General features: G+C 49.7%; 1 protein-coding gene across 2 annotated transcripts in view; it reads right to left on the minus strand.

Moving 5' to 3' along the window:
- Window positions 1-1058: 1058 nt before the first annotated feature.
- LOC116937339 (uncharacterized) overlaps window positions 1059-12630 on the minus strand; it is a 40279-nt gene continuing 28707 nt past the window's right edge. For both annotated transcript variants that reach the window (XM_076059311.1, XM_076059310.1), the window contains exon 6: window positions 1059-5155. In XM_076059311.1, the coding sequence (XP_075915426.1) occupies window positions 5011-5155 (145 nt within the window). In that variant the 3' untranslated portion in view covers window positions 1059-5010. The remainder of the gene's footprint in view (window positions 5156-12630) is intronic.

The following is a 12630-nucleotide window of genomic DNA, read 5'->3' on the forward strand; positions in this document are numbered from 1 at the left end:
GGATTCGGGCGTGGGGGGGGGCTTCAGGGGCTGCAGCCCAGGGGCCTCGTCCAGCTGAAGCGCCTCCAGAGACGAAGTGAAAAGTGATTTCAGTTGCGCATGCGGAATTTTATTCGTTGTTAGCCTAGTAACAAAAAATACTTTTTATTTTTCTTTAACGTTGTCTTCCTTATTCTTAGCTCTTTCGGTAAAGTCACGTTGAAGGGAAACAATAAAATAATAAAATATATAAAGTCACGTTGAAGGGAAACAATAAAATAATAAAAAAATATATAAACAACAAAAAAATTATTGTTTCCCTTCAACGTGACTTTACCGAAAGAGCTAAGAATATGAATTACTGCAGTCACGAAAGCTTTAAATCAAAATTTGTTTTCCTTTTGAACAATTTTTACCGGAGGGCCTCACGGTACCTGTAGCCCAGGGGGCTTACACAATCTTAACCCGGCTCTGTCTCCAGTGGACTCCTATTAGTATTTGCCCTAACACGCTGTTAAGGCTGGGGGGGGGGGGCTACTGGGGGTGTGGGTTCTGTTCTTGTAAGTGCACGGGAAGGGTGCGGGGTGCTCGCGTAGCCTTAGGAATGCGGAATTCGGTCGTGCGGGTCAAGAGGTCACGTGCGGGGGAATCACGTGGTGAGGCGCGGCCACGTGTCTACCCCAACTGGCGATCTTCCCATCAGCATCGGGGCCCCTGAATTGTCGCGGTGAACTTTCGGGGGCCCACCACAACTCTACGCACACTGCCTCCTCTCTCTCTCTCGCTCTGGTAGAGTTGGCTTCAGGACGACCATAACGCCTCTCAGAACAATATAATATTACCGTGGAGGCGTCCTGTTGAGTTTGGCCAGGGCGGCACGGCGATAAGGGGGCGATAACCGATGAACGCAGACGAGGCGGTAAGATCACAGCTCACGGGCAGAAAAAGCTCGGTGGCTTTTTTGCCACCGCAGCCACGATTGAAGGGAGGTATTCAGCCGGAAAACGACAGATCGTAGCTGACGACGTATTTGCGGATTTCGGATCCGCTCCGAATTGGCGAGGAATTTTGAACGCGCGTCCATTTCGTGCAACTTTTATTCATAGGTTTCAACAGTCGACACGTAACCATCCGTGACAATTACAAAAACACATTGAACATTCCAAAAAAAGTCGTGCGCGTGCACACGTCATGTGACGTGTGTGCACACGTCATGTGACGCGCACGCACACGTCATGTGACGCGTGTGCACACGTCATGTGATGCACGTCACACGTCATGTGACGCGTGTGCACACGCAACTATAAAAATACTGTGCTGTCAACAAACATGTGGAGGGACTGCGTTAACCAGTCCCCCAGTACTTAGAGGTACATTACGCTCCGCTCCAGAAATGCCTCTCTAGAAATCTCACCAACGAAATATTTTTTTGTTATTTTTGTTCGCATCAACACTCTTCTGGGATCTTTGACGAGCCATATCCTCGTGTATCCTCATTGTTCTTGTATAAAGCCCTCATTGGATTGATTGTAAGGATATTTGGTGCAATAAACACAGCGGTGGAATAATACAAAAAGGAGGATTTACCCTTACTGGCAATAAGGCGGCAGGTGTTAAGATGTTCAAACACCAAACGGACCCCTGTTACAAGGCATCCAGTCTGCATTAACCACACATACTTGCGGTAAACCGCTCAAACAAATATACTTCGGTAATGTATGCATTGCTCTTAAAGCTGATTGGCCTATACAACATGGACTCTTACGATGGGTGTATCTCACACTCTCTGGGTGCAGTGCCTTCTGCTAATAATTCCTAACTCCAAGCCAGCACGCATTCTAGGGAAACATCGAGAGCCCTGCTTGTAGGAGAGATTGTGAATACTGCTGAAATATATTTCCATTCTCTCTTTACGTGAAACAAATGCTTGTACTGTGTAGGAACCTCCTGGTTATTACACCAGCAGCCCACAGGGGATTATTGTTGTGTCCGTCCGTCGTGCATCCAAAAATGGGAGGGGCTGGGTGCGGAGGGAGGGGCTGGGTGAGGAGGGGAGGGTGGGGAGGGGCTGGGTGGGGAGGGTGGGGAGAGGCTGGGTGGGGAGGGGAGGGTGGGGAGGGAGGGGCTGGGTGGGGAGGGGAGGGTGGGGAGCGGCTGGGTGGGGAGGATGGGGCTGGGTGGGGGGTGGGAGGGGTGGGGCTGGGTGGGGAGGGGCTGGTCACCCCGTGGTGCCCTTATAAAACTCAACGTTTCACCTACTCACGCCAGCTTGTGCCCGCCCTCACAGTCGGACCTATTTGTGGAATACACCACGTGGTGGTGCCGCCGTTGATGACCCTGGCCATTGACCGAGCAACCCAACGTTCCTACCAGCTCCCTCCGCAGGAGAATGTGTTTATCGATGAACCTTCTTCAAATCGGGGATTTTTGTAACATTTTAGCTGTCACGGTGGTCGCTGTTCGTAACTACGCCGTACTCTTCTGCACCTTATAGCAGGGCAAATTGTCTGAAATGTTCAGCGATTAAAGGTTTCAGTCGTGAGGAAGCGTTTGTTAATAATGTGGGATTATTAAAGTTAGTCACTGTTATGTTGTCCCCAAAGCAGTTTGTGGCATGCGATAACCTTAATGTATGTCCTCTGTTACAAGCTACGTCTCAATTTACGGAATGTAATTCAATTAATCATACCTCATCATCACCACTCATCGTGTAATTATTTAACCCTCTACAGTCGATTTAATTAATGCGATGAGTGTTCTATATTGGATAATTTAGAGGGCTTCAATCGACGGGCTTGAAAGACTCCGGCTACAGCTTATATAAAACTGTCATCTCTTTCCCAAAAATGTTTCTGCAGTTTGCCCAACGGCCCACAGAAGCATGTCACGCGGAACTACCACCAGGAGCCACGGCTTCCCTACGCGCATGGCGATCAAACCAACATTTGAAATTCTGAAACCCAGAATTATTTCGAACAAATCAGCTTTTAAGATGGCAATTTTTGCCGCCGAACTTAAGAACCCAATATAATCACGGCTGGGCAGCTGAAACATCGATTTAAATGCAACATCTCTTTGGTTGCTATATCAATGTCTCTGAGCCCTGAGCCGCTTTCAGTGGAAGACCCCCCTCACGCTCGCTTTGTGACCACAACACGACCATTTAAAAGGCCCTTCCCCCGCCCCCACCCCGTCTTGTTCGACCACGTATTTCTCCGTAACGGACTCCTACAGAAGGGGGTGTGAGAGCGTCAGCCAGGGGATGAGGTTATCCTGGGCCCGTGGTGCTCTGGTTGACCACGGAAGGCACGCGACCGGCAAGATCTACGCAGGGGCCCCAGGCGGGGGCTAGGGGGTAGGTCACGTGCCAGGGGGCGAGATCCCACGGGAAGGGTCGAGAAAGCCCAGGAGGCGTTCTCGACGGTGGTCGTGGCCGAGGGCGGGGCCTTAGCCACGGGCCAGGAGCCGGTAAACCGGGCTCCCCACCAGGGACCGGGGCTCTGCGTTGACTCTCGTCATCCGAAGATTGACGATCTACGTTCGGGAGAAGAAGTCACCAACACGCGGACGAGGACCCAGGCCAGGGTGTGGATTTTGTTTCCAGGTCCTTCCGGATTTCCCCTTTGGCAACTGCTGTAAATGTCCACGTGATGATGATGATAAACCTAACTGGTAGAGCTCTAATTTGTAATGGCCAGGTCAGGGCCGTTCTGAGAGAGCTGCGCAGCATCTCAATGGGGGGCCTTACCCGGTAAAAATAAAACGTGGCTTAGTTTCTTGTTCGAGTCTCGTGCACGACTTGCAAAACGGCGTTGCGAACAACATCACGTGTCCTCCTGCTAAGAGGAGTTCCAGCCCAGGTGAGTGTTGAACCTGGCACCTTTATTATCACCACCATCACCATCGCCACCACCACCACAATGTCTCCAGCAAACAAAACAGCCGCCAAGTGCCCTCACTCTGGGGGCAGGCAGGCAGGGAGAGAGGAGGAGGCCACGACAGACCACGTGACCCACAACCAACCCTGGGACACGGGAGCGACGTCAAACAGAACCGCGACGCGGGGGGGGGGAAGGGCGAGTCGAACGGACGACGCTTTTCTGTCGACGCTCGCATCGTTCCGGGAAAAAAATGTGTCGTGGACGCACCCCAACAGAGCACGCAAACAGCCTCACCAACCACCACCACTCACCACTCACCGGGTCGTCAATAAAGTTGTGCGAGTCTCCAGCGAGTCTGCGGGTCTCTTTGTGGTGAGTCTGCGGGTCTCTTTGTGGCGAGTCTGTGGGTCTCTTTGTGGCGAGTCTGTGGGTCTCTTTTTGGCGAGTCTGTGGGTCTCTTCGTGGCGAGTCTGTGGGTATCTTTGTGGCGAGTCTGTGGGTCTCTTTGTGGTGAGTCTGTGGGTCTCTTTGTGGCGAGTCTGAGGGTCTCTTTGTGGCGAGTCTGCGAGTCTCTTTGTGGCGAGTCTGTGGGTCTCTTTGTGGCGAGTCTGCGGGTCTCTTTGTGGTGAGTCTGCGGGTCTCTTTGTGGCGAGTCTGCGGGTCTCTTTGTGGCGAGTCTGTGGGTCTCTTTGTGGCGAGTCTGTGGGTCTCTTTGTGGCGAGTCTGTGGGTCTCTTTGTGGCGAGTCTGCGAGTCTCTAGCGAGTCTGCGGGTCTCTTTGTGGCGAGTCTGCGGGTCTCTTTGTGGCGAGTCTGTGGGTCTCTTTGTGGCGAGTCTGTGGGTCTCTTTGTGGTGAGTCTGTGGGTCTCTTTGTGGCGGGTACGGGACACCGCCACCCCCCCACGATTTACAGCTTGAAAATCAAGTCGGGGGGGGGGGAAATTACTTTTGATCAACGTGAGGATAATAACAAAAACAATACCACACTCCAGTGGCGGACTTGCAAACGCTGCACACACAAACACAAAGATTCCCCGTGCCGCGTACAGCCTCACTAGGCTGCTGGGGGCTCGGTGTCAGTAGCCAGTGCACCAATGAAGGCCGGGAGAGAACCATCGGCAGGGCTTGTCACCGTCAGCCTCCTCCTCCCCTTACACCTCCACCTCCACCACCTCCACCACCTCCTCCACCTCCACCACCTCCACCACCTCCTCCACCTCCACGTGCAGCTGCGTCATCTCCACGGTGTCGCCGCCGTCTCCGCCGTCACCGGCCAGCACGTTGCTCCCGTAGCCGCTGGAGGGAGCGGAGAAAGTAGGCGAGGGTGATACGTACGTACCTAGCGTGAGAGTGATAAGTACTAACCTAGCGTGAGAGTGATACGTACGTACCTAGCGTGAGAGTGATACGTACGTACCTAGCGTGAGAGTGATACGTACGTACCTAGCGTGAGAGTGATATGTACTAACCTAGCGTGAGACTGATACGTATGTACCTAGCGTGAGAGTGATATGTACTAACCTAGCGTGAGACTGATATGTACTAACCTAGCGTGAGAGTGATACGTACAAACCTAGCGTGAGAATGATACATGCTAACCTAGCGTGAGAATGATACGTACTAACCTAGCGTGAGAATAATACGTGCTAACCTAGCATGAGAGTGATACGTGCTAACCTAGCGTGAGGGTGATACGTACTAACCTAGCGTGAGAGTGATACGTACTAACCTAGCGTGAGAGTGATACGTACGTACCTAGCGTGAGAATGATACGTACTTACCTAGCGCGTGAGTGTGTAAGTACGTACCTAGCGCGTGAGCGTGTACGTAGTAACCTAGCGTGAGAGTGACACGTACGTACCTAGCGTGAGAGTGATACGTACGTACCTAGCGTGAGAATGATACATACTAACCTAGCGTGAGAATGATACGTGCTAACCTAGCGTGAGAGTGATACGTGCTAACCTAGCGTGAGAGTGATACATGCTAACCTAGTGTGAGAGTGATACGTACGTACCTAGCGTGAGGGTGATACGTAATAACCTAGCGTGAGAGTGATACGTACTAACCTAGCGTGAGAGTGATACGTACGTACCTAGCGTGAGAGTGATACGTACGTACCTAGCGTGAGGGTGATGCGTACGTACCTAGCGCGTGAGAGTGATACGTACTAACCTAGCGTGAGGGTGATACGTACTAACCTAGCGTGAGAGTGATACGTACTAACCTAGCGTGAGAGTGATACGTACTAACCTAGCGTGAGGGTGATACGTACTAACCTAGTGTGAGAGTGATACGTACTAATCTAGTGTGAGGGTGATACGTACTAACCTAGCGTGAGAATGATATGTACTAACCTAGTGTGAGAGTGATAAGTAATAACCTAGTGTGAGGGCGATACATACTAACCTAGCGTGAGAGTGATACGTACGTACCTAGCGTGAGAGTGATACGTATGTACCTAGCCTGAGAGTGATACGTACTAACCTAGCGTGAGAGTGATACATACGTACCTAGTGTGAGAGTGATACGTACGTACCTAGCGTGAGAGTGATACGTACTAACCTAGTGTGAGAGTGATACGTACTAACCTAGCGTGAGAGTGATACGTACTAACCTAGCGTGAGAGTGATACGTACGTACCTAGCGCGTGAGAGTGATACGTACTAACCTAGCGTGAGAGTGATATGTACTAACCTAGCGTGAGAGTGATACGTACTAACCTAGCGTGAGAGTGATACATACTCACTTAGCGTGAGAATGATACGTGCTAACCTAGCGTGAGAGTGATACGTACGTACCTAGCGCGTGAGCGTGTACGTAGCAACCTAGCGTGAGAGTGACACGTACGTACCTAGCGTGAGAGTGATACGTACGTACCTAGCGTGAGAATGATACATACTAACCTAGCGTGAGAATGATACGCACTAACCTAGCGTGAGGGTGATACGTACTAACCTAGCGTGAGAGTGATACGTACTAACCTAGCGTGAGAATGATACGTACACACCTATCGTGAGAATGATACGTGCTAACCTAGCGTGAGAGTGATACGTGCTAACCTAGCGTGAGAGTGATATGTGCTAACCTAGCATGAGGGTGATACGTACTAACCTAGCGTGAGAGTGATACGTACGTACCTAGCGTGAGAGTGATACGTACTAACCTAGCGTGAGAATGATACATGCTAACCTAGCGTGAGAGTGATACGTATGTACCTAGCGTGAGGGTGATACGTACTAACCTAGCGTGAGAGTGATACGTACTAACCTAGCGTGAGAGTGATACGTACGTACCTAGCGTGAGAGTGATATGTACGTACCTAGCGTTAGGGTGATGCGTACGTACCTAGCGCGTGAGAGTGATACGTACTAACCTAGCGTGAGGGTGATACGTACTAACCTAGCGTGAGAGTGATACGTACTAACCTAGTGTGAGAGTGATACATACTAACATAGCGTGAGGGTGATACGTACTAACCTAGTGTGAGAGTGATACGTACTAACCTAGTGTGAGGGGGATACGTACTAACCTAGCGTGAGAATGATACATACGCACCTAGCGTGAGGGTGATATGTACTAACCTAGCGTGAGAGTGATACGTACGTACCTAGCGTGAGAGTGATACGTACGTACCTAGCGTGAGAGTGATACGTACTAACCTAGCGTGAGGGTGATACGTACGTACCTAGCGTGAGAGTGATACGCACGTACCTAGCGTGAGAGTGATACATACTAACCTAGTGTGAGAGTGATACGTACTAACCTAGCGTGAGAGCGATACGTACTTACCTAGCGTGAGAGTGATACGTGCTAACCTAGCATGAGAGTGATACGTACGTACCTAGCGCGTGAGCGTGTACGTAGTAACCTAGCGTGAGAGTGACACGTACGTACCTAGCGTGAGAGTGATACGTACGCACCTAGCGTGAGAATGATACATACTAACCTAGCGTGAGAATGATACGTACTAACCTAGCGTGAGGGTGATACGTACTAACCTAGCGTGAGAGTTATATGTACTAACCTAGCGTGAGAATGATACGTGCTAACCTAGCGTGAGAGTGATACGTGCTAACCTAGCGTGAGAGTGATACGTGCTAACCTAGCGTGAGGGTGATACGTACTAACCTAGCGTGAGAGTGATACGTACCTAGCGTGAGAATGATACGCACTAACCTATCGTGAGGGTGATACTTACTAACCCAGCGCGAGAGTGATACGTGCGTACCTAGCGTGAGAGTGATACGTACTAACCTAGCGTGAGAATGATACGTGCTAACCTAGCGTGATAGTGATACGTACGTACCTAGCGTGAGGGTGATACGTACTATACTAGCGTGAGAGTGATACGTACTAACCTAGCGTGAGAGTGATACGTACGTACCTAGCGTGAGAGTGATACGTACGTACCTAGCGTGAGGGTGATGCGTACGTACCTAGCGCGTGAGAGTATTACGTACTAACCTAGCGTGAGGGTGATACGCACTAACCTAGCGTGAGAGTGATACGTACTAACCTAGCGTGAGAGTGATACGTACTAACCTAGCGTGAGGGTGATACGTACTAACCTAGTGTGAGAGTGATACGTACTAACCTAGCGTGAGAATGATACGTATGCACCTAGCGTGAGGGTGATACGTACTAACCTAGCGTGAGAGTGATACGTACGTACCTAGCGTGAGAGTGATACGTACGTACCTAGCGTGAGAGTGATACGTACTAACCTAGCGTGAGAGTGATACGTACATACCTAGTGTGAGAGTGATACGTGCTAACCTAGCGTGAGAGTGATACATACTTACCTAGCGTGAGAATGATACGTGCTAGCCTAGCGTGAGAGTGATACGTACGTGCCTAGCGCGTGAGAGTGATACGTACGTACCTAGCGTGAGAGTGATAGGTACTATCCTAGCGTGAGAGTGATACGTACTAACTTAGCGTGAGAGTGATACGTACGTACCTAGCGCGTGAGAGGGATACGTACTAACCTAGTGTGAGAGTGATACGTACTAACCTAGCGTGAGAGCGATACGTACTTACCTAGCGTGAGAATGATACGTGCTAACCTAGCGTGAGAGTGATACGTACGTACCTAGCGCGTGAGCGTGTACGTAGTAACCTAGCGTGAGAGTGACACGTACGTACCTAGCGTGAGAGTGATACGTACATACCTAGTGTGAGAGTGATACGTGCTAACCTAGCGTGAGAGTGATACGTACTTACCTAGCGTGAGAATGATACGTGCTAGCCTAGCGTGAGAGTGATACGTACGTACCTAGCGCGTGAGAGTGATACGTACGTACCTAGCGTGAGAGTGATACGTACTAACCTAGCGTGAGATAGGTACTATCCTAGCGTGAGAGTGATACGTACTAACTTAGCGTGAGAGTGATACGTACGTACCTAGCGCGTGAGAGGGATACGTACTAACCTAGTGTGAGAGTGATACGTACTAACCTAGCGTGAGAGCGATACGTACTTACCTAGCGTGAGAATGATACGTGCTAACCTAGCGTGAGAGTGATACGTACGTACCTAGCGCGTGAGCGTGTACGTAGTAACCTAGCGTGAGAGTGACACGTACGTACCTAGCGTGAGAGTGATACGTACGTACCTAGCGTGAGAATGATACATACTAACCTAGCGTGAGAATGATACGTACTAACCTAGCGTGAGGGTGATACGTACTAACCTAGCGTGAGAATGATACGTACTAACCTAGCGTGAGGGTGATACATACTAACCTAGCGTGAGAGTGATATGTACTAACCTAGCGTGAGAATGATACGTGCTAACCTAGCGTGAGAGTGATACGTGCTAACCTAGCATGAGGGTGATACATACTAACCAAGCGTGAGAATGATACGCACTAACCTAGCGTGAGGGTGATACGTACTAACCTAGCGTGAGAGTGATACGTACTAACCTAGCGTGAGAATGATACGTACACACCTATCGTGAGAATGATACGTGCTAACCTAGCGTGAGAGTGATACGTGCTAACCTAGCGTGAGAGTGATATGTGCTAACCTAGCATGAAGGTGATACGTACTAACCTAGCGTGAGAGTGATACGTACGTACCTAGCGTGAGAATGATACGCACTAACCTAGCGTGAGGGTGATACGTACTAACCTAGCGCGAGAGTGATACGTACGTACCTAGCGTGAGAGTGATACGTACTAACCTAGCGTGAGAATGATACATGCTAACCTAGCGTGAGAGTGATACGTATGTACCTAGCGTGAGGGTGATACGTACTAACCTAGCGTGAGAGTGATACGTACTAACCTAGCGTGAGAGTGATACGTACGTACCTAGCGTGAGAGTGATACGTACGTACCTAGGGTTAGGGTGATGCGTACGTACCTAGCGCGTGAGAGTGATACGTACTAACCTAGCGTGAGGGTGATACGTACTAACCTAGCGTGACAGTGATACATACTAACCTAGCGTGAGGGTGATACGTACTAACCGAGTGTGAGAGTGATACGTACTAACCTAGTGTGAGGGTGATACGTACTAACCTAGCGTGAGAATGATACGTGCTAACCTAGCGTGAGAGTGATACATACGCACCTAGCGTAAGGGTGATACGTACTAACCTAGCGTGAGAGTGATACGTACGTACCTAGCGTGAGAGTGATACGTACGTACCTAGCGTGAGAGTGATACGTACTAACCTAGCGTGAGAGTGATACGTACGTACCTAGCGTGAGAGTGATACGCACGTACCTAGCGTGAGAGTGATACGTACTAACCTAGCGTGAGAGTGATACGTACTAACCTAGCGTGAGAGTGATACGTACTTACCTAGCGTGAGAATGATACGTGCTAACCTAGCGTGAGAGTGATACATACTAACCTAGTGTGAGAGTGATACGTACTAACCTAGCGTGAGAGCGATACGTACTTACCTAGCGTGAGAATGATACGTGCTAACCTAGCATGAGAGTGATACGTACGTACCTAGCGCGTGAGCGTGTACGTAGTAACCTAGCGTGAGAGTGACACGTACGTAACTAGCGTGAGAGTGATACGTACGTACCTAGCGTGAGAATGATACATACTAACCTAACGTGAGAATGATACGTACTAACCTAGCGTGAGGGTGATACGTACTAACCTAGCGTGAGAGTGATATGTACTAACCTAGCGTGAGAATGATACGTGCTAACCTAGCGTGAGAGTGATACGTGCTAACCTAGGGTGAGAGTGATACGTGCTAACCTAGCGTGAGGGTGATACGTACTAACCTAGCGTGAGAGTGATACGTACCTAGCGTGAGAATGATACGCACTAACCTATCGTGAGGGTGATACTTACTAACCTAGCGCGAGAGTGATACGTGCGTACCTAGCGTGAGAGTGATACGTACTAACCTAGCGTGAGAATGATACGTGCTAACCTAGCGTGATAGTGATACGTACGTACCTAGCGTGAGGGTGATACGTACTATCCTAGCGTGAGAGTGATACGTACTAACCTAGCGTGAGAGTGATACGTACGTACCTAGCGTGAGAGTGATACGTACGTACCTAGCGTGAGGGTGATGCGTACGTACCTAGCGCGTGAGAGTGATACGTACTAACCTAGCGTGAGGGTGATACGCACTAACCTAGCGTGAGAGTGATACGTACTAACCTAGCGTGAGAGTGATACGTACTAACCTAGCGTGAGGGTGATACGTACTAACCTAGTGTGAGAGTGATACGTACTAACCTAGCGTGAGAATGATACGTATGCACCTAGCGTGAGGGTGATACGTACTAACCTAGCGTGAGAGTGATACGTACGTACCTAGCGTGAGAGTGATACGTACGTACCTAGCGTGAGAGTGATACGTACTAACCTAGCGTGAGAGTGATACGTACATACCTAGTGTGAGAGTGATACGTGCTAACCTAGCGTGAGAGTGATACGTACTTACCTAGCGTGAGAATGATACGTGCTAGCCTAGCGTGAGAGTGATACGTACGTACCTAGCGCGTGAGAGTGATACGTACGTACCTAGCGTGAGAGTGATACGTACTAACCTAGCGTGAGAGTGATAGGTACTATCCTAGCGTGAGAGTGATACGTACTAACTTAGCGTGAGAGTGATACGTACGTACCTAGCGCGTGAGAGGGATACGTACTAACCTAGTGTGAGAGTGATACGTACTAACCTAGCGTGAGAGCGATACGTACTTACCTAGCGTGAGAATGATACGTGCTAACCTAGCGTGAGAGTGATACGTACGTACCTAGCACGTGAGCGTGTACGTAGTAACCTAGCGTGAGAGTGATACGTACGTACCTAGCGTGAGAATGATACATACTAACCTAGCGTGAGAATGATACGTACTAACCTAGCGTGAGAGTGATATGTACTAACCTAGCGTGAGAATGATACGTGCTAACCTAGCGTGAGAGTGATACGTGCTAACCTAGCGTGAGAGTGATACGTGCTAACCTAGCGTGAGGGTGATACGTACTAACCTAGCGTGAGAGTGATACGTACGTACCTAGCGTGAGAATGATACGCACTAACCTATCGTGAGGGTGATACTTACTAACCTAGCGCGAGAGTGATACGTACGTACCTAGCGTGAGAGTGATACGTACTAACCTAGCGTGAGAATGATACGTGCTAACCTAGCGTGAGAGTGATACGTACGTACCTAGCGTGAGGGTGATACGTACTATCCTAGCGTGAGAGTGATACTTACTAACCTAGCGTGAGAGTGATACGTACGTACCTAGCGTGAGAGTGATACGTACGTACCT

This window comes from Petromyzon marinus, unplaced genomic scaffold (assembly GCF_048934315.1).
Source record: "Petromyzon marinus isolate PM22_M1 ecotype Great Lakes invasive population unplaced genomic scaffold, UKy_Petmar_22M1.pri1.0 PM_G_Scaffold_1, whole genome shotgun sequence".
In the NCBI taxonomy this organism is placed as follows: domain Eukaryota; kingdom Metazoa; phylum Chordata; class Hyperoartia; order Petromyzontiformes; family Petromyzontidae; genus Petromyzon; species Petromyzon marinus.